Consider the following 23462-nt stretch of genomic DNA (forward strand, 5'->3'; position numbering starts at 1 on the left):
TCATAACATCACCTGAATCCATTTGAATACAGAGTAATTGAGTGTTACGGCTGCTTTGCGCTCGGGGCTTCACCACTTTTTAATCAAGGAATGATTATTGTCTGTCCCTGAGTTCGGCTTATTTATTAAAATGTCTGTGCGGCTGCAGAAAGAAAGAAAGAAGGAGTGGTGAGTAAAAGCTCCAGACAAGAGCGAGGGAGAGGAAGCGGGAGGGAGGGAGAGGTCTCAGAGGAGCTGCTGAAGGATGAAAATGAAGGAGGATGAGACACCAGAGAGATGACAAGACCAGCAGCGTAATAGCTATTGATTTATCAGCCATCTCCGCGACCGTCTCCCACTAACATTTAAGAGGAGGTAGAGGAAAAGAGGGAGACAAATGGCAAATGAAAAAATAGAAAAAAACGAAGTGGGAGTCAAGTTAGTGCACTTAAGTGAAGCTTTAGTACACTTAAGGGAGAGCAATAATTTAATATAGAGGGTTTGTGTTACATTCTGCCGGCTGTTGTAAAGGCGACTTTGAACTTATTTCATCAACCTGTGGCATGCAAAGAGTGAAGAGGAGTGGATCCGCAGTGTCAGCCAGTGGGTTTCACTCAGTGACAGTACTTCTGCGTGAAAGGAGGCTTAGCTTCAAGGACTTCCAACATGCAGAGAGATTTAAGGATAGCTTTTATAAAGTGAACACCAGCAGTGTGTGGGGGTGCTTTAGTGAGCAGCAGCGCTGCGTTTACTTACTGTCCAAAAAGTAGGCTTTCAGTTTAGCTCTAAAGGCTTCTTACAGGGTTAGCACAGGAGAGGAGAGAGTACCAGAAGGTGTCTTGAGGCACATATCAAATAACCACACTTGCATTTTTGAATGTTGTAGCCCGTTAACTACAAATCATGTATGCTTTGCATTACTGTCGACAATTTTCCAATCATGATATGGAGATCTATTTCCTTCCTCCCAGGCAGCCGTTTGTTTGAGCGCATTCCAGCACAGTACGGACGTCAACCTGCAGAGACTTGAAATGTGCTTCAGATGGGTGATCTATCACAGAAATGTTGAATTATGATAAGTTTTAAGGGAGAAAAATGAGCTAATTCAAGTTGCTGTAAATGCCAAAAAAATTGTAGTTCAGGTTTTTGAAATGTGAGGCGCATCCGCACGAATGTCAGTACACAGGAGTTTTTTTTTGTATAGTTTCAGAAATGATCTTTGTCCAAACTAACAGACCCAAAAACGCACATCACATGACTTTCTGTATAATGGGTAACGCTGGTGTGAACAGGAAGCAGATTGTCTTCTCTGCTGCTGGTTGCTTAGTTTTGGAAAATACTACAGAGAGAGAAAAGTAAAAGTTTTCTTCGCTTGGACCAAAGAAGAGGTGATACATTTACCGAAAGTTGCTCCAAAGCAAACAAGGCGACATATCAGAGTGGAACTGAGGGCAATATTAATCGCAAGAAGAAGCCCAGGCGACGGAAAGGGGTAACGTTACCTAAACGAGAAGGTTAAAACCAACAAAGGTATGTAGCCGTCGCTTTGTTTTGACTGTTTTGACACCCAAGTGTCTGTCTCTGACTGTCCAAACTGAAACACGACCCGAAAGTTTTAAAGCTAAAACGGGGTGAGCGGCATTTTCAAAGGTCTCTGTCAGGGCTTCAGAAACGTACAAACGGCTTACAGCAGGGTGGACGTTTGGTGTAAAGTGTTAATGTGAGTTTTAATGAACGGCTGCCTGAAAGTGCCAATGTTAAAAACAATCTGAAAAATCTAAAAAGATTAGTCAATAATGGAAATAACTGTTAGCTGCAGAACTACAATAATCTTAATCAATGAAGACAACATTATTAGGTTAAAAAAGAAACACTAGCATTAACTTTAGAGACTCCACTGCACCAGGACACAGAAAAACCAAGTTCAAAGAGCTTCCCACTCACCCTCAGCAGGGGCTGCTGGGAACTCACCATCCACGTTGTAGACCTTGAGGCCGGCCAGGTGCTTGGCTGCGCGAGACTTGGAGGCGGAGAGCAGCGCGGGGTTATGGACTGGAAAGTCACAGTAGTAGTGCTCTAAGATGGCCAGAGCTGCCCGCTGGATGCTGGAGAGAAGAGTGAAAGAAGAACGTGAGACACATTACGATTAGCCGCTGGATGTTTTTATCTTGTAACACTAACTGAAAAACAGCAGGGAGGATAGGTGAGGGTAAAACAGAACGGAGTATTAGCCAAAACACCTTTTTGGCTTTCTTTGAAAACTTGCTACGCTTGAAAAAATCCCTCCTCGTATTTCTTGAAGAAAGTATCGTCTGGTGATTGTCAGCCAGGACGTGGGCAGAAAGGAGAAAAGAAACATTTCGGAAGAAAATGTGCAATAATGACATTGGAAAAGTGCTCGTTGTCCATCGCTGAATCTACGGTTTGCCGAAGGCTTGCATACACAATCAAAAGAGTCATATCTTCCATAAGATATGGGAGCTTCAAATCAAAAAAATATGTGTTAAAAAAATTAAACAAATCCTACATATCAATTCCAACATAAAATGTGGAAAGATGAAAGAAAACAGGCACTAAATCTGTAGAGAGACGGGAGAATGGACAGAAGGGGACACTGAGGGGGAGAGACAGAGAGACGTGAAACAAGAACTGGCCTCCGAGGAACTGGAAGATCTGACAGTGGTACTTAAATACTTAAATTAATGTCTTAGTGGGAAATTCCCTTTATGCTTTGATACCGCAAACACAGAAATAACATCACGGCAGAACACTTTTCACACCGCCAAAAGAAAATGTCTCTGTGAAACAGAAAAAGAAAGACAGAAAAAATACCACAGTGGGGACAGGAAAACGAAAGGTCAGGTAGAGGCACACGGTGTTCATTTAATAAGACTCATCACATGGAGATCGGGGAGGGAAGAAAGACGGAGGAGGAATTTTCTTCCATTGCTTCTGACTGTAAACAGAAAAACCTGATTTCTACATTTCCTTGTCACTGATGTTAATTCTGTTCACGAAAAACTTTGACCTTATATGTTCGCCATCACAAAAACATCTGTCTGTCTCACATAGATATATATACATGTAGGAGATTATGAGGGTGTACATGTAGGAGATGATCGCAAAGACTAAAATGTAATCTTAAAAAATAAAAACTTCACTAAAATCTCTATTTTGTTCTGCGCGCGCCACATCAGGACTCCAGCACAGCGCGCAAGTTAACGTAAAGTTCACAGCGACACCATCAGGGACCGGGTCTGCGTTAAAGAGACTCTGTTGAATCCTCTTTGTTCAAAGTAATTATGCAAATCAGAACATGTTTCATGTCTGGATGTATCCTTTAAACTGATACCATCAAACCACAAAACCAGACACTTTCTTCAAAGCTGCATTATTTGTTTTTCATCAGATAATAATAAGATAAGCCAATCTGAAATAAGTTTGACTTAAATGGTAAAATCCTTGTCTTGACTGAACTGACTTAAATGTTCAATATAACCACATGACTAAATAAGAATACAATGTCAACAGTTTTTTTTTTCCCAACTCAAATTACACTAAAATAGTTTTCTTTGACAAAGACTAAAATGCTCAGACTTTGTCGATTTTAAAATTAACAGCATGAGGTTGAATAAATTTCATCAAAACTATCATGTACATTTTACAAAGGGCTTAGACGTCTGGATCTGTTTTACGGAAGTTGTGACTGAATTAAACGGTCTATCCGTGAGACATTTTACTTTGAATACAGAACATATCCTGTCCACACTGAATGAGAGGACGTGACATTTGAGTTGACAGGAGAAAGTCGACTAGAGAAGAAATAAGTCGAAGCAGTCTGGGACTGATGTGTGCTCGTGAGCGGCAGCTATAGCCCACATCCTGATCCCTCACACTGTGGATCAGAGAGCATGCCAGGTCTTGTCCTTCATAACACAGCACCATTAAACCGCTTGTACACAGAGGGGTGTTTTTGCATGTTATGTGACATAAATCATTGGCTCTTTTTGTAAATGTACTGCCTCTGTTTTCCTGGAAGTGAGCTGCATTAGACGATAATGAGAGACTTTATTTTCTAAAGATGAATAACACATTCTTCTTCTTACTAATTCAAAAGCAAATAACACACTCTTGCTCAGTTCTACGCGCTCAGAGGTTTTAGCTTTCCGTTTACTTGCTGTGACACCACAAGAGCTCAGTTCCTATATGACCTGCATTTGGCTGACAGGATGACAGCAGATGTTGACAGCTGTTAACTGACGCAAAACACGACTTTGCTGCTTAACACTGGGCCCTGTTGATTCTGCGTGTGGACGGATTTGAGCCGTCACTGTGTCCTGTGTCATTCTTCAGGCCACGTGGAGAGCTAACTCAATATACACGCACAGCAGCGCATGCTAGCCTTTAGCATGCGCTTCCTATTATCCCAAAGGAGGATCGCAGCGTGACCTCGGAGCCACTGATGAAAGCTCTTTCAGATACTTTCTGACCTCTCGTGACTTCAATTCCTTCCTCAGAACAAACTGTACATTAAGTGACGGGTCATTTTTTATATGACAGTCAGAAAGCCCTCAGGCATCGAGTCAGCATTAAAATGTCACTCATCCTTACTGCTTTGCCATCTGGTGACAGTCACATGTACAAGAGCTGACAGTAACATCATGGCAGGATAACAGCGTTACAAGACAGATGTTTCCATTGGTCTGCAAGCCAAAAATAAACGACTTGTGAAAAGAGGAGAGGTGCTGTCTGTTTATGTCCACTTATAGATTTTCATTTCATCTTCAGAAAATGACAAACTGAAAGGGGGAAAATGGAAAACGAAGGTGTAATGTCGACAAAAAGGCTGCTATTTCTTTAAAATTTCTTAAGAGTTAAGGGACATTCTCAGTTAGTCACGATTCCATTTCCAGGACACACTGACCAGACAACAGGTTTCTCTCAAAATTGTTGAAAAAAAAAATTGTTGTCATTACTATAAGAAACAACAACCATATTGCAGAACTTTAACAGTTATGTGTTTACTGTTGTATTAAATGTGGCAGAAGTAAACCAGCTTGAGTGGTTTCAGAGAACAGTGCGTCACTCATGAAGCAGACCGCTATGAAAACAGACTCATCAGAGACGGACGGAGTATTTAGCAGGGCCGGAGGCGGCGCTCATTTCCGCCGAAGGGGCAGCAGGGAGACTGATAGCAGCTCTCATAGATAACTCAAACCCTTTTTTCCATTAAGCATTCAGACAGACATTGTTTAGTGGCCACTTAGATAAATGCTGAGTCAGAGCTCCTGCTGCTTCCCAACTTCCATCAATTGTTAACGCTGAGCAAACACGAGACAGAACCATTAAAACCAAGCTGCTCCACTGGAATATCGAGCAAGTCGGGTTCAAGTTAAGGCTCCAGTGTGTTGGATTTAGGAGGATGTAGAAACAGGAATATAGAGAAATATAATACTCATAATTATGTTCTCATTAGTGTATAATAACCTGAAACTAAGAGTCACTGTGCTTTAGATACCCCAGAATGAGCCGTTTATATCAACATATGAAACTCATCCTTGGACTCTGCTGTGTTCATTGTGGGTTATAAAACTTCACCCAACTATCTATCAGCATGAGGGTGAACAGACAGAATTGTCATTTTTGGTTGAACTATCCCTTTAAGGTCTTTATTCTTATCAAATATCTTATATCTCCCCTCCAACAATGCTTATTATATATCTATAAAAGAAAAAAAACATGAAATCATGCCAGTAAAAGCAAAACCTGAGTCTGAGAAATATATTATACCAAGTTCAAATATGAGACTAAAATATATCATAAGTACTATAAATAAAGTGGCATAGATGACAGTAGGGCTGAAATCACCACAACATGATATTATCCTAATACTTTAGTCACATAACCAATATCATTGTAATTTCAAAAATTTTGGGAAATGCTGAGTTTTGTGATAATGTGTATTGCTATATATTTCGATTTTATACCAACAACAACAGTAAATCATGTTCCCCAAAGGAGAACTTTTGTCAGCATTTACTTATCTAATATGATCCTCGTGTACGTACATGAATCTGCAAAGACAACAGTCTGCGTGCCTGGCCAGTCGTTTACAAAAACGTTACAATCTGGAACCTGGTTTCAAAAGCTTGTGTTTTCAGGCCTCCAAAAATGCTGTTGTGGTGTGAAAGAAAAGCCAAACCGCAACAAAAGTTTCACGTTCCATGCAAGAACCGCTGCAATGCAAACTGCTCCTTTAACACTCAGTACAGTACATGAAGCAGCATCTTAGGTGGGCATTAAAAAAAACAACTGCTGAACGCTTATTAACCCAGCTGCCCTTCAGATGAAGGTAGCTGACCACTGCCTTCTCTGAAGTTGCTGTTCAGGACTGACCAGTCAGGGAATGTAAACTGGGAAGTCTGCAGCAGTCGCTGTGTTTAACCCCCACCCTCTCTGACTGGAAGGAATGCGTTCATATTCAACACGTCTGCTCTGACAAGGGGACAAGAAAGGCTTCCTCTGGTCCTCAGATTGGCATCAAAGACCAGGCAGACAGAGACAAGCCTTCAGGGCCCCGGGGCCCAGGCTGGCTCCCCATTATGATAAGGCAAACGATGGATGCCAGAAAAACAGGAATGTGAGCAGCAGCCGCCGCCTGTTAGTGGAGGAGATACATGAGAGATTGGCTGAGAAAACAGACGCTCGTGTCTGGGTTTCTCTGTGTGGCGCATTGTTCATGTTTGTGGCTACATGTGCATGAATCATTTGCATGTATGTAGTGCAATTACCCATGCGCGCGCACACACACACACACACACACGTGTCGACGTTTGTGCGTGTTCATGCATGTGTTTCAAGCTGACCAGATGCTGCGCTGCCGTCTGCAGGGAGCACTAATTAGTTGTGTGTTTACAGTCACAGACGGACAACAGAGCGAGGCCAGGCCTGCTGCCGGCCAAGCACGATGAATGGCACCGCTTACAAAGGACAACACCCCCAAGGCAGCCAGCGGACACACTGACCAGACCAATACACACACGCACACACACACACACACTTGTCTGACCTGTTTCTACCAATGCAAAATCAATATGAATATCAATACACTTCTCAGGAGTTTAAAGTTCAGCTTTACAGTATCAGCAGTGCATATTTGATGTGTGTTTTACTGTTTATCAGTGCTAACAATACTCCAACAATATGATGCAGCATGGCCTCTTGCAAAAACTCGCAACACACACTAGTATTCTAGTATAAAATATTTATCTCCGATTTACCAGTTATACATTTTTATATTTTTAAAATGAAAGTTAATAAATAGCCTTGTCACTACACTACTTTAATTTTAATTAGCTGAGAAAATCATGCTACTTCAAAAACTAAATGCACTGGGTTATCTGAAAAATGCATCGTCACCGATCTGAAAAAAAGATCCATCGACACGTCACTGCGTAAGCGGCATGATGTGCTACGAATCAAAGTTCAGCTGGCCTCAACTTTCTGTCGCCCTCCAGTGAGTCTCAGATCATAAGTTCTTGTTTCTAAGTTTGGTGCTGTGTTATTAACACGGTGTGAACATATCAGACACTCTGACTTTTCTTATTCAAGCACTGCAGGTAAGTATGAAGGTGGGAATATGGCTAACAGAGTGAGTTCTACATTACAATCTACATTTTGGCAACATGTAAGCGTATGTTTAAAGATTCGGTTCATTGTGAGCTTTAAGATTGTAACATAAGAAACTGGGATTTTTAAACAGAAGAACTTGACACGTTTTAACAAAAATATTAAAAGAAAATTCATATTAAATGAAATGTTTGTGACAAGTAAGACCTTACCAATTCAAGACAAAGACTATTTAACAGATTCCTACAAATTTTCACTGTGTTTCCATAAATTTCCCATAATATTTTACCCCATTTTCATGACTTGATGTTTCAACTGTCATGCAGTGTAGCTCCAGATATAACTTATACAATCAAAGAAAGTGATTTCATGTAATGTTAAACATGTTTTGGGGGATTTTTAGGCACATATTTTAGAGTATTTAAAACAATAATATTAATGATATTAAAAACAATATATATACATATACACACACACACACACATAAAACGTTCAATGATTTCCATACTATTTTCAGGCCTGGAAACCTAATTTCATGACATCTCTGACTTCTTAAGTCTATTATCTATAAAATTGAATGTAAAATATTTTAAGTTTTAAGGACCTACAGAAATGTTGACAGAGCAAAGATAGCTGATATTATGCAACCTTTCTGTGCATTTTGGTGCACACGGAGATGTCAAATGTGATGATAAATTGGGGTTCAGACATTGATCAAACACAGATTTAGTTTTTTTGGACCGAATATAAACTTTGGATGATATTCAGGGGAGGTGCTTTGCTATAAGCGGCAAACACACACAAGCACATGTGGACATAATGATGTAAATGAGCGCTTGGGCAACACTTTAACAGCGACTCTGCAATAATGTAACTGCCCTGTTGCTTCTTCACTGGTCGTGCGAGCACAGCATGACAGATTCACCTGTACTGTTGTATATGTCAGCCGAAACCGCAGGACAGAAATGCCATGCAAAGTTTGAGGTAATATAAAAACAGTGTCAGCTTTACATTTTGAGTTCACTGGTTGAGTCTAATGACATGCTTACACCAAAATGAGCACGTGTACGCAGGTTTTTCTAACATGAAAAAAACCACTAAAAACAGGCCATTTCCCATTTTCAGTATACAAGTATGTTATTTTGTTATTTTTTTACGGATGTGTCATGTTTGGCGTCATGGACAGGCTGAAAAACAGGTGAACAAACAACAGAAAGCAGCGTGTTTAGAAGTGAAAATGTTACGGCGGTTGCTTCGTTTTTAATATCTCTTACTTATTCTCTTTTAAACTTGGTGCTGACTCCAGACTGTAACCTTTGCCTTTAGATAAAAAAGCCAGTTATAAGCAGGCGTTGGTGGATTTCTTGTGCAATGGGAAAGGGGATTAACTGACTTTATTGTACATTAACAATCATGGGAAAATTCAGTACAAAGACTTGTCCAGGCGGGTTTCAACTGCATTCATCCTGACACTTAAATGTTGTGAAGGAAGGGCGCATAAAGTATGATACAGTTTTCCTACAACTACAGAAAAATCCAGATCGTAGTGTTAGAGGAGACATAGGATCCAATTTCATCCATCCTGTCATAAAGAGCTCATCCATAAATCCATCATGTTTTATAAGCTGCCTGTAAGCAGGAGAATATGTGAGACTGGAGGCTGCGTGTATTGATACCAGGGAGCAACAGAGCTGCTGTGTTTGTCTAAAAATGGGATCTTCCTGTTTTTCCTCACACACTGTCAGGTCATAAAACCTGGTTGGTCTAGTCTGAGCTGTTTTTTCCAGCACACACAAACACCTTTCATTTCTTTCATTCCCACATACATTTTAGGATTCTCCAACGCTACCGTCTCATTAACTATTAATCCCTCCTCCTCTGTTCTGTCTCTCACAGCCTCCTGTAGCGTTCTCCCTGCCTCAGTCTCCTGGGTCGTCCCTCTGTACTCCGCCCTCTGTCTGCTGCTCTGTTCTGAGGAGTTTCCTCTCTGAAGTCTTCCCCGCCCTCTCCTTTTTTCTCCTGGCATGATTTCCTCTCACTACCAGCCACTTTGTTCGCACGCCTTCTTGTCTCCTTGTTTTCTTCCATCTCTACTTTAACATTCGATCTCCCTCTCTACTTGATCGCCACTCTTTTACTTCAGGCTCATCCCTCACTTTCTTCACTTCCTTCTATCAGTTCCATTTCCGAGGATGTTACCAGTGACTTCCCGTTTCCTCTCTCACATGAGGTGTCCCAGTTTCTACCGCTCCCTCTGCCTTCATCTCGCCCACACGTCCTCTTTCCCCTCCCTCTCATCCCCCGCATTCTCCCCGTGTATCCCCGGTCGCTCACATCAACCTCTCCTTACCTCCTGTTATCACCCTTCCTCTTACACCTTCTATCTTCGCTCTCTCCGTGCACAGAGGTCATCTGTGTATTCTGCTCTCTTGCTTTCAATGCTAACAGCATCCATTAATGCCTCTGCTAGTCTGACAATGTTAAAGACTGCTCTCCACTTATCAGGCACGGCCAAATGTGTAATACTTGCAACCAAATATGCACCTGCATGTCTTTAAGGATTAAATTGCAAAATAAATCAATTAGCCACACTGTGTTTGTGGGGTCGATTCAAATTAATTTACAGCGTGTGCATCCATGGCACTGTCCTGCTGCCCCAAATACGAGCGGAAAAAATGAATTCATTTTGGTCGTGATTTTGGAAAAAAGATTCTTTAATGCGTGAATCGATACAATTAAAATGTGTAGGTGTAAGTACGTTTTTATTTTGGGCTGTTCCCAACTGAGAATTATGGCAGTCGAATCAGATTTGGCCATTTAATAAAAATATTTGACGATTTGTTTTTATTCCGTGTAAAGTTTTTAGTTTGCATGGGTCTGGCAGGATGTTCCGTGTGACAGCATTCATGAAAACAAGCTAAGAGTGGTAACAGTTGATCAGATATGCACAACAACAATTTTTTGCCAACAATTGATAAAAGCAGAAGCAGAAGAGGAGATAACGTGCACAGTCTCTGTGCCGCTGCATCATGCACACGGCTGCTTGTATCAAAGAGTAGCATGAACGTCAAGAGCACTCACTCCACAGCAAAAAATCTGAGGACCAAAATGCCCCAAGAAGTACACTACACAGCTCACTGACGAGCAAAAAAAACCAACAAAAAAACCTGACTGCTCGATTTGAAGCAATCTCAGTCGACTCTCCGACTCATAATACGCATCTCCGATTTTTAAGGGGCAGCCGTACTTTTATTGTTGATATGTGGGTAACAGGATGTCATACCGGCCAAATGAGAGGAGAAGAAAATGACAGACGGTCCGAGGACAAGGACCTTAAGCTGCTCATATAGCAACTCGATTTTAGCCAGCCGAGCACAAACCTCCTGCCTGATCTGCAACTGTTTTCAGAAACTACTGACCCTTTTGAAAAGTTAATTAAAAAAATCCTTATAACAGGAAACAACCATTGACAAAAATCACTTCATAAGTCTGCCATGTTTGCTTTAGATATTTCCATGAGGGCACAAAATCAAACACCTATAAGTTAGGACAAGTCAATGTGTGCTTCTTACCTGAGCTGTCCCAGGTTGTAATGCCTGATCTCGCCATCCGTGGAGCGTGTGACGCACACAGAGAAGCACGGCTGAAGCTGCCGGAGCTCCAGCAGGACGATGGCCAGGTAGTGGATGAAGAGCAGAGCGTCCACCAGCGACACGGCGTACTGCACGATGCCCTGGTAGTTCTCATCCTGTACACAATGACGTTATAAGGGGTTCATTTGTACCTTTTAATGGAATATATGCACAGTTTAGTAAATATATATATAGTGCATGCAAATGCAGTCAACATGTGCAAAGCATCAAATACTCCTGCAGGGATTAAAAAAAGGAGATCGTACACATGTTAGACAAGATGTAGAGCATATTAATATTCAGACATATTCCAAAGGATTGCAAGCTTTCTAGACCCCCTGTTTCTGTGTGTGTGTGTTTTGTGTTTTCATGCATGCATTCTGAATGAGCGACCAACTGGGATTTTAAATTATGACTCGCACAGCAAACACAGAGAAACCAAATATCTGTGTTTTGAAATCCTGAAGGCATTAAAATTAATGTGTCTGCAATATATGAGAAGTTGCTTTTGGAAATATTTAATTCTGTTTGTGAGTGTGTGTGTGTGGACTTGAATTTCCATGTATATATTTAGTCAAAATGTGCTTATAAGCAGTGCGAGATGTTATACATCTCTAACTCACCTGTGAGTCAAGTATCCTGACTCCGTAAAACAGCCAATAGGAGACCACAAAGAGCAGCACCAGCACGGCGAGTAGCGCCCGGAATACAAAGACCCGCGGGAGGCCGGCCCGCGGCGGCCTGAAGAAGAGCGCCCACACGGCCAGCAGCAGTATGAGCAGCTTGAAGGCCACGGAGATGAAGAGGCCCTCGCAGGCCGTGCCGCAGCTCTGCAGCCGCTCCGGCCAGAGGAGGTGAGGAAGCACCAGGAAGGCCAGCGGCGTCAGGAACACCAGCAGACCCAGGATCACGGCCAGGGTCAGCGTGAAGTAACGGCGGCAGTCCAGCCCCACGCTGTCCTCCAGGTCCTTGGTGATGCGGACGATGTCCTCTTGAGAGAGGCTGTGCTCTGATGTGCCAGTGACGGCCGTGGTGGTCTCGCCCCAGTTGTCATCCTGGAAATGTGAGGAGGAGGAAACAAAAATGCGTTAAGTATGACAGTTACATCCCAATTCCCTTATTTTATCATTCCTCACCTCTGGATCCTCACAGGAAGGAAACTGATCCAGTCTATGCCATCAGTGTGACCCGTTATTACTATTATACAGTCCCTTTTCCTTTACTCTCTTCTATTTTACATTCACTCTATACTTGTCATATTTCGATTTTATGCAGCCATGTAGGACATACATGTCAGATACAGTTTTCACATTGTATGTGTGAGAAAATGTGTATGATTTATTCACTTTTTCCATCCAGATGCATAATAAATATGCTCTGTCATATATGTAAACATGTCTGCTAAACAATGTGTCCTTATTTGTTCAGTGTTTGTTTCTGAGAAAATTAATATAAGAGATCTGAAAAAAGGGAAAAAGTTCATTTCTCCTTTTAATCTGAATGATGGATAATATTAGAGTCAGGAAGAGGAGGAGAGTCTGTTCAGGAATAAACAAATTACACAGGGTTAGTCTTTTATCAAGCCCGTGGATTTCCAAAAGGCATTTTTTTTTTAAATCTTTTAAGCACAAGATATTCAATTGTTCCCACAAGACAATCAACCTGTTCCCAAAAGATAAATTATGCCCACAAGATAACTAACTTGTGCGTCCAAGACAATAACTTGCGCCAACAATAAAGTAACTTTTTAGCACAAGATATTATCTTACAAAAGATAACTTGTTTTTTGTTTGTTTTTTTCTACTTTTTTCCACAACCACGATGCTTCAGATATTAAATTAATTTCTCTTAATTATTTAAGCTGTCGATCTCTTTCTACAAACCGTGAAACCCTCTTACCATAACCTGGATTATAAATAATTATATTCCATACAAATGTCAATAAATATAGGTGCAAATAACTAATAATTAAATAAGAAAAAGTTAAAAATAAAAAATCTCGTGCATTTATTGTGTCTGAGTATTAAAGTCAGTTTACAAACTAGCTCAACTCATCTGTGCACAGTACACAGTGGATACAGAATACATTTTGAATGCATGTTGGATTCTTGTAAAACATTACTTTTTAATGGGAAATGCGCACACACTAATATTTCATTATGTGTTCGTCACGTGAGATCCGCTGAATGATTTGCACAAACATAAGAAACTGATGATCGTCCACATTATTTTATTTATAAAGAGGTGTTTCCTCAAATTGCAGATTTTCTCACATCTCTGTGGAGGGAAGATTTTAGGGAATTGAGTTGCACCCACTGACTTCAGCACAATGCACAATAACAAAACTACAATGGTAGAGTGGGGTTTGGGCCCAATATAGCTCCATGCTCAAGGGGAAAATGTGAGAGACGGCATCAGAGGATTGTAAATATTAGGAGAGAAAGCTTCCATCTGAAGCGTTCTGGATTACTGTTTAGTATCTCACTGCGCTGCTTTAGACTGGATAACATTTTGTCATAGCCGAGGCTCCTTTAGTGAAGCTGCATTATATTTTGCTTTTGACGACAGCTCAACAAAAGCATGGGATGTTATTTCCAAGCACGTGAGAACGAAAGGATTTGAAGATAGGAAGTGGAAAAAGTAAACAGAGCGAGCTGCCAACTGGGCTATACGCTGACGTCTGGGTCTGACTGCATCCGCAGATAATGAAGGTCAGCGGTGTCGCAGCAGAGCCGCTACAACACAAAGATAAGAACTCTTTACACAGCAGTCATAACAAGCTGCTAACGTGGCTCTGGGAGCGGCTGAGTGCTGCCGGCGACACGAGGACTGATAATCAGCTGCCATCAGCGACAACATTCAATAACCAGATCGCTGCGACCAAAATGCAATGTGAATGCTATTTTAAGGTATCAGCGATTAGCTGCACACTGGCAGAGAGGGGATGCTTTCTGATCACTTTAGGCTGAGGGGGTTGGGAGGTGGAGGTGGAGGAGGAGGAGGAGGAGGAGGAGGGTGGTGCACTGGGATAGAGAATATCCCACTGGCCTCAGGGGTTAAAACAGCAGAGGATGAGATGAAGCAGAACAATGGGAGGACCCGGGCAGTGTGCTCAGGTTGTCTTTGAAGCTGGAACGAAGCTATACTCACAGACTAATTTTAGAATTCTCACTACTACACAGAAAATCAATACTGCATACACACAGACTGGATGGAAAGAAAATGAGAGAAATTCATGCTTGCTTCACTACTTTTTTCCCACATTTTTAAGGCGTTATTAAAGCTGGTGAGACATAAAAGCCAAGTGAAAAGCATTTAAAAAAAATATTCCAAGAATCTCAAGACGATGAGCCTTGAACATGATGCAACTTTTTCTATTAACGGCAGCATCGTGATTCATTGGAGACGACGTGTTAACCGTTTTGTTGGTGTAGGTTTTCACGGACAATCTCAGCCCTTAAAAAATGTCTCAGTTTCACCTGACCTCTGACACGACAATGCCGTTACAAAATACTCATCTCGCCGTCCGCACGGCTGCAGAACGAGCCGAACATCACGAGCGAGCGACCTCATGAGCTGGAAAGCAGACGTTGGAATGCATGACTCGGGTTCAGAAGGTCAGAGCGACGATGTTGAGACGTCTCAGCGGGGACGCGACCTGACATTTGGGTGTGCTGGAGGGGACAGACTGTCTGCGTCTTATTTATTCATGCAAGTAAAAGTAGAGAGTAGAAAGAAGGACAAAATAGGACTGAAGTTGAACTGATATCAAAATTCAATCAGAAGATAAATCTCTGAAGTTTGACTTCGCTTGTTTGATGTAAAGTTGTTTTTTATTGACTGATTTACTTTTCTGTAGTGACAGGACTCCATACATTAAGCTTCTATAAATCTATCTAAATCTATACATCAGAACAATACGTCATCCAGAGTCGCCTCGAAAACAATCCGGCGTCCAGAGTAGCAGGCAACAGCGTAAACAGAGAAACACGTGTCCATAAAACAAATCGCTGTTAATTTAACAATGCTTTGCCAAACAGAACATTTAAACCCGAAAACCCAGCTCTCCTATGTGTTCTCCTGCCGTATGCCTCACGAGCCAGTCACATCGCACCTGCAGTTTCCATCCATGTCAGTAAAAACCTGAATACCTCGAACACGCGCCTTCTCCCCGGCAGCACAGATCTGTACAACACTCAAATAAGTGTCACCAATTCAGTATCTGACGAAATATTTTCCCTTCTCACCGACAGATGATGCTGATTTACGACCTTAACCTCTGACCTTTAAATTATAATCACTTCATTCTTGAGTCCAAGAGGACGTTTGACTCTGATGTCCAGGATCATCTTTTTAAAAAATTAAATAATATGCCTGATAGCTAGGGGTGTAAATCACAAGTTTAATCACGATACAGTATTTTATTTTGTCTTTGGACAAAATATGATACTTGCTGATACTTGCAAAGTATGTCCCCATACAACTTTGATTCAAGTCAATTCAAATCAGGGGCCTGCGATCAATATGACACGATATCAGTTAATATCCTCAAGTCTTTACCTCGGCTGTTTGCAGTTGTTGCTTGGCACTAGCCCTGTTTAAGAAGGAGGTGTGATTCGACAAAAATGGCGACACAGACGTGCCATGGGAATTTTTTTAAAAAAAAGGCATATCCTAAAAACATGTATTGATGTTTTGCTATGTATAGATAATCTTGGATTGTTGATCATTAAATAAATATACCGGTCCACATCGATGTATTGTCACCATAGCAACATTGGATCAACTCCAAATATCAACGTTGTGTATTTAAGGGGAGAGCTGAGAGAGACTGATTGTATCTGACAGGCGATGGTACAAAAATCTGATCACATAATTCAGCACACAAACAAACAGACATAACTCATGCATATTTCAGTCCAGTCAATTGGAGTGGAGATTGCTTTTGAAACCGAACAGTGAAAGCCACTTCATCAATAATGAGCGAGGCGGACTGAAGAGGCCCTCAGCCTCTCCGCAGAGACTTACGCAACAGGCCTTTTACTCACATCAGCAATTATCCCCCAGAGAGAACAAAAGTAAGCAAAACCTCATTATTTTCTTTCTGTATTAGCAGAGATAAGTGCTCCACAAAAGGCCAGCCACAAGCCTCCGTTACATGGAGATTCACAAATCATCAGGGCTGACAGCGAGCATGCCGGAGCAGTTACACAGCAGCACCGGAGAGCCTTCGTTAACATGAAGAGGAAAGTCCTGTAACGAGCAGTCAGTGGAGGAGCATGCAGTTCCTTTACTCAAGTAAAAGTACTAAAACCATGCCGGGAAAACACTGCATTGAAAATGTTATTTAAGTAAACGTGAGTACAATAACGAAAATGTACTTAATATATTAAAAGTACCTAATGCAGAAAAATCTATTTAAAACTATATCTAATGCAGAAAAAAAGATTTACTACAACTACTACAACTATTATTATTGTTCTATTAATTCTACTACTACTACTACAAATAATATTAATAATAATAATAATAATAAACTAAAATTATTCAAATCTATACTCAGTGTAGAACAAATAATAATAATAATATTAAAACTACTTGTACTACTAATAAAAAAAAAAAAAAGACTTAAATGTTGAGCAAAATACTTGACAATTAATATTTGGTCAACTGGCTAACTGATCGATCGACTAATCATTTTAGCTATACATGTAGAAACTGATGGTTACTTAAATTTATAACAAGTCTTCTTGTGTTTTTTTAATGCAAACATTTTGTGAAAATCTGTTGAGTTCGTTAAGCGTTCAAGTAAATAAAAAATACAATATTTCCTTCTGAGATGTAGTGGAGTAAAAGTATAACGTGGCATGAAAAGACAATACTTAAGTAAAGTTAAGTACCTCAAATTTGTACAATACTTGAGTAAATGTACTTTATACTACTTTGTACTGCTACTGTACTTTTATGAGTGTAGTTTACTGAAGGAGTAACAGGGCTCAGCTGATCCCTGTGGTGTCGGCTGGAGTGACTGTTGACAGACTCTGGAGTCTTAATCCTGTCTGACCACCGTCTCGCTGGTGAAGACGAGCGTGCTCCGAGAGAGTGTGTGTGTGTGTGTGTGTGTGTGTGTGTGTGAGAGAGAAAGGAAATCAATAGGCATTAGCTGTAAGGAAGAGTGTGTCTCTGGCCACAGTGTACTTCAAGAGCACCCATGGGAGACGTGAGTCACAGCTCCTCATGCCTGCGCTCATCAACACTCATCGCTCCGCCGCTGCTTCATACCTCTGAATCACACACCGCTCAAGGACTCTTTTAACGAGTCTATCACCATTTGTACACAGCAAGGACTCACAAACAACACATCAGGGTAAATCTGAGCGATGTGGAAACTACAGCTGCGATGATTAGTTTAATAGTAGAAATACAGTCATCAATATGCATCAAAGTTACTGGTTTCAGCTTCGCTATTGTGCATATTTCGTGGTTTTCTTGGTCATCTTTGATAGTAAATTGAATATTTTGGACTGAAAACGAGACATTTTAAAATGTCACAGTGAGCGCTGGGAGTTTGTGATGGACAATTTTTGCTGACATTATACAGATCAAATAAAAAAATAAGTTTTCAAGCAAATAATTGGTCGATTCATGGGCAGATTATGAGACAATGGCTCCACCATCTCTACTACACAGGAGCAAGACACACTGACTTTGGGAGGGTTTTGCCTCCTTTTGGGTCTAACCAAGTAGTATTGTTGCCTGAGCCTTGCTGCAGGCCCCTTCTCACCGCCAACTTCCTCTGTGTTAAGATAAACTTAAAGGGCTGATTCTGACATCGTTATAGTGACACTGAGGCTTCTTCTTCTTCTATTTAATGCTTTTTAAGACATTTTAAAACCATTTTTTACCAAATTAAACACTGACTTCTGGTCAAATCGTCTTTTTCGCAGTTATGTTTAAAGGTAAGAAGTATTTATTTGGTCCTGTGCAGAGGTATGTTTTATGCAGAGCATGGTTATTAGAGTGAGTCAGGTTCATCTACATTTTGCCAAAAGGTAAGACCATGAATAAATAAAAAGACAGTATTAGGTTCAGTGGCAAGATTTGTAACATCAGAAATGTGGACTTCAGGAAGAGCTTGACTCATTTTGACAAAAACAAATTAAAAGCTGGGTAAATGAAAATAGGTCAAATGTGTGGCATTTAGGACCGCACAAATTCAAATGTGATGCTATTTAATGACTTTTAAGACCTCATTTTTATAAAAGTGAATTTAAGACATTTTAAGACATTTCAAGGACCTGCAGACACCCTGTGCAACCATTTCACCAAATCACTGAAATATTTCGGGCTTCGAACACCTTCATATTTCTGCATGTGTCTCTAAATTTTAGTAGCTAACACATTATATCTTGTTTCAGGCAGCCAGTGGAGCCTTCAAAAAGTCACTACACCCGGTCAAAAAATACATGCGCCCAGATAAAACCCTAACTTGTTACTTTTACACTTCAGTTTTTGTACAGATAAAAAAAAAAAAATGGATACAACATGTTGATTAGTGAGCTCCGGAGGTGCTGGAAGGCATTTGTTTTCTTTGTTTTACCTTTAAAATGCCAGGCTATCTGTGTGCCCCTGTTTCCAGTCTTTATGCAAAGCCAATTATGTCCTGGCTCTCACTTAATGCTTAATAGAGAGAGACTGGTATCAATCTGCTTATATAACTCAGTGTGTATCAGAGCGAACCCCATAATGTCAAATCATGCCTTAAATAACCTTTTACATGGCAGGTACAGCACTTTGAATCACCATCACCTTGTTTAGAGGTGCGAGACAAATAAACTCACATTGCCTAAATATATTTCTCCAGCATATTATAAATGACAAATCATGAAGCAATTATCAGAATACTTGCCCGTTAATTTTGATGATTTTTTTTTTACTTATCGTTGTGGCCCTGCTGGTAAATACTAATAAGCACATTTTCTACTCTGTCCTGGCTCAGTGTGAATGAAATTCAGCACACTGTTGTTGTTGTTGGATCCTGACTACTCTACCTGGGCTTTCCCTCAGCTTCCATGACTAAAAATAGACATCAGTGACCCACATTTCCTCACGGGATTAACCAACCACCACAAGCTGATCTGGTTCAGTACCAGCAGCCTCGCGGGAGGCCCGGTCCCATTCATCACACGAAAACAGGTGAAACACAGAGAAGCAGCGAGGAGAGAGGGAACAAAGAGGAAGGGGGCGATAGAAATGCTCAATAACAAGACAGCCAATTAAAGGAGAGGGATTGATCCTGAGAGGGAGGGAAAGTGAGGACAGTGACAGTTCAGGGGCCACAGAGGATTACCGCACACACACACACGTGAAATCCTCCGCTCATTACTACGTATGCGTCACGAATATACGCACCTTAACTAAACACCTGTCACGTCTACTCTTGTCCGACATCTGCAGTGATTTATACAAGGCAGGCGAGGTTTTACAAGCAATTCCTCTGATCCGGGAGGAGCTGAGGCGTTACAGCGCAGACTAAACAGATGAATAACGGAAACATCTGATATGACGTGTTCTCACAAGAAGAAATGAGGAGAGGAGAACAGAAGAGAGGCCATGTAGGAGAGATAAGAGAAAAGTAAAGCAGACATGTAGGAGAGAAGAAAAGAGAAGAGTTGCAGGAGAACAGAGAGATCTGGTGCAGCAGAGTACACTGTGATAATTACTGTAGCTATAATTGGTTGTCAAAAACTGGGAGACAGATGAAAATATTTTCCGTCTCGGACACCATCTCGACCACATTTCTGCAACACAGGCCACCCAAGCTGACCAATCACAGTTCCCACATAGTAACCACTGAAGCTCTGACATATAGTTTCATTTTTCATGATGCACACATCAGGTGATGTTGTGGGCTCAGAGATTAACCAGAATAATTTGACATTTTGGGAATCAAACTCATTCAAATTCTTGCCAATAGTTCGACGAGAAGATTAACACCTTTCTCATGGTAGAGCCCAGAGACTGTTAGCTTGGACGAGCATAAAGACTGAAATAGGGCTGCAGCTATCGAATATTTTAGTAATCGAGTATTCTACTGAAAATTCCATCGATTAATCGAGTAATCGGATAAAACATATTTTTGTTTAGTTAAAGAGCAATTATAAATATACATGGGACAATAAGACATTTCACCTAACAATGAACCATTGGTTTCCTTTTTTAACTACCCAGTTAGCTTTATTATGTTTTTATTTTCCACCCTCATCACTCTGCAGCGCTGTGTTTTTACAGATTAAATAAAGCCTGTATGAAAGGCACGTTAGCCACGCATCCACAGTAGTCATAATTAATAGAAACCTAGCCCTCCGCAGGGCTAACGTTATGTTAGCAAGGTACAGTAACGTTAATCTCATTAATTAGCGCTACGTTAACTTCATTTTGCCTTGTCTCGGGTGACGGTCCTCCGCTCTCGGAGTAAACAGGGGCCTTCGTGAGATGCTGCAGCATTGAAGACGTACTGTTGTGGTATGCAAGCGCTGTCTTACAGTGAATACACGCAGCAGTGTTCGCCTCGGTGTCCAGCTTGAAATGCTCCCACACTTTTAACATTTTCTGCCTTTTCTTTGTGCCTTTCGCTTTCGTCGCCTTCTTCGTCGTTACCTGTACATCCGTGGTTAAAACCAAACATATCCGCCGCCTCTTTTTTATTCCTTTACGTGCGTGACGTCAGCGCGTTGTGCCGCATTAAAAGTAGTCCGGGCGAAATACCATGCTTTGAGCTGGCAAAATTAAACGATTCCTCGAGGCAGAGAAAATTCCTCGATCATTTTTTGTAATCGAGTTATTCGAATTATTCGAGGAATCGTTTCAGCCCTAGACTGAAACATAGACTGTATGCAACAGTGGACAACGCATCTCCATTTCCTCCCACAGTACAAAAGCCAAAATACGGGCGTCATTTAGAGCCAGAGTCTGCGCAGTAGCGATCGGAAAGTGGAGCTGCGGTAACTATTTCCCAACCATACACCTGGCCCACTGCACATATAAACACCACGTTTCTGATTTTTAAAGTGTAAATGCAATCGCCAGAAGAAAAAATGCAAAAGTTAGGTTATGAAAGAACTACACCACGGTCCCATCACTGTAAAGTCAGCACCACAGAGAAGCTGAAAAGCTGTGTGTGGCGTGATGAAGTCGTGTTGTCTCACATTGCCCTGTTAAGTCAAAGCTTCAAAATTCACAAGTGTATTTACTTGCATGTTTTGTATTGGAAAACAAAAAATAAAAGTCTCTTAAGCTTGTGTTAACCACAGCACTTACCCCTGGAATCTAACCAAAAATCCATAAAAAAAACCCCAAACAAACCCATTAACTTCAAGAGGAGAGAACCAGAGGTCCAAATATACTAACTCATTTTTGGGTTTTCTGACTCATTCCTGCAGCACTCTATACAGTCACTGGACTGAAAGCGGAGGGACACAGCGAGCACCCCTAAAGCTAAAATTAACACTTCTCCTGACAAGTATGTGTTAATTCGGATTTAATTTAATTAAGTTAATTTCTTAGATTTTCATGCTAAGTTACCTTAACTATATCTCGGCTCTAACTTCATACTAAGTGCACAGACGTGTGAATGGTAGCTATCAAGCTTTCTCGTCTGCCAAACAATTCCTTTACACGTCTCGGTGAAGGACGCGCAGTAAGCAGTGAGACACTATCTTCAAAATGACTGACTGTTAACTTTGGCACTGCAGCCACCCACAGAACCAAAATGAACACCGCACGAAAATCAAAGCGTGTCTAAAACAAGCAGCAATCAGGCGCGAAGGCACGCGTCCTTTCCAACATGTGCAGCAAACTATTGAGGAAATCACTCTCTCCGTCACACCGCCCTGGAAAGGACGCGGCATCATTAAAAACAGTTGAGCAGAGCAGTCACAAAAAAAAAGCCCGGCAAGAGCGGTCAGATAAGACGTAGAATGTGCCATCAAAGTATTTCTTTGATGAAACGTTGGCGAGGGCTGGGAACTAATTGCTGCAATATGATACAGGAGCCGCTGAGCTTTAAACACATCAGCACGACATCTGAACTGCACACAGGCACTTGTTCGGATGCATCGGATTGCGTTACGGGTCTGCTCGTCAGGATTGGAGGGATTTCCTAATGGTATGGGCCCCGCTCAGACGGCCTTTAGGGTGTTTTTGATGATAATTTATGACAGGAGCAGCTGTTTTGGCCAAAATACCACAATTGCTTACAGTATTTTATTCTGGTCTGAGGTGTCTTTTTGTGGTTAAATCAGCATACTCTGCACATCCCGACATGCAGCCTCATTATTGTTTCAAAAACACAAATAATAGCAAAAAAAGCCACTCAGACAGCACTATGTGGCTTTTTACATGTGCGTGCAGGTATATTTAGCATACAGTCCCCGTTCACTGACATGCTATGTCAGCTTGGGTGCATTTACAAAGCTTTCAACAGAGTATTTTCTTCATTCTTTTTCCACTAGGGTATAAATAACAGCTATTGTCTCTCGCGGAAAATCAAATATCCACTAAAAGCCTGTTTTCTGTTGTTCCGCCATAAGTGGGCTGCAGACAAAGCCCCTCGCTCAGTGCACAAACAAGTGCACTCTACTCACTCCTGGGAGGCGAGATGTGTAAAATATAGCAGCATGCATTCCCAAAGAGCTCTTCACAGCCATTTAAATCCACCTTTGTTCAGACTGTGGACAGCGTGCGCGGCTGCCAACAACTTGTCAGGACAAGGAAGGGAAGCACTTCAAAAAGTTTCCTCGAATAATTCTCAGGATAGAGGAAAGACGCTGAGACAATGGGAGACCGACAGCTGAGCAGTGCTTGATAAAGAGGTAAATTGCAGTATGGCTGAAATGGATTATTCCCATAAACATCAGGTAACCAGGAGCGGAGGACAGACCTTCTAATTTAGCAAAACCCAGAATGCTGTGTAACAATTACGTAGTGTTAGAGTGAGAAGTGATGCAGAAACCCGGGCCAGTAGCTGTCAAACTTAACTCGCAGAATTACACTTAAGAAAAGTGACGAACCTGAAGTGTGTTGGCACATTTTAAGAGAAGCTCTTAAGTGATCACTTGATTAATCACATGTGCTCAGAGCAGAAAGAGCCAAAGCGATGTTATTCTGCAAAAACGTCAGATTCTGCTGTTCAATACGAACAGTCAACGAGCTCCAACTGCT

The 23462-nt window shown here is 41.3% G+C and overlaps 1 protein-coding gene across 3 annotated transcripts in view; it reads right to left on the reverse strand.

Moving 5' to 3' along the window:
* LOC121962831 (vang-like protein 1) overlaps window positions 1–23462 on the reverse strand; it is a 66552-nt gene that overhangs the window by 5154 nt on the left and 37936 nt on the right. For 2 of the 3 annotated variants that reach the window (XM_042513141.2, XM_088074854.1), the window contains 3 exons: window positions 11864–12295; window positions 11181–11356; window positions 1924–2084 (listed from right to left, as the gene is read on the reverse strand). In XM_042513141.2, the coding sequence (XP_042369075.1) occupies window positions 1924–2084; window positions 11181–11356; window positions 11864–12295 (769 nt within the window). The remainder of the gene's footprint in view (window positions 1–1923; window positions 2085–11180; window positions 11357–11863; window positions 12296–23462) is intronic. The other variant, XM_042513142.2, reaches the window with a different exon arrangement.

The sequence above is a fragment of the Plectropomus leopardus genome, chromosome 24 (assembly GCF_026936395.1).
Source record: "Plectropomus leopardus strain MGB_pleo_1.0 chromosome 24, ASM2693639v1, whole genome shotgun sequence".
In the NCBI taxonomy this organism is placed as follows: Eukaryota; Metazoa; Chordata; class Actinopteri; order Perciformes; family Serranidae; genus Plectropomus; species Plectropomus leopardus.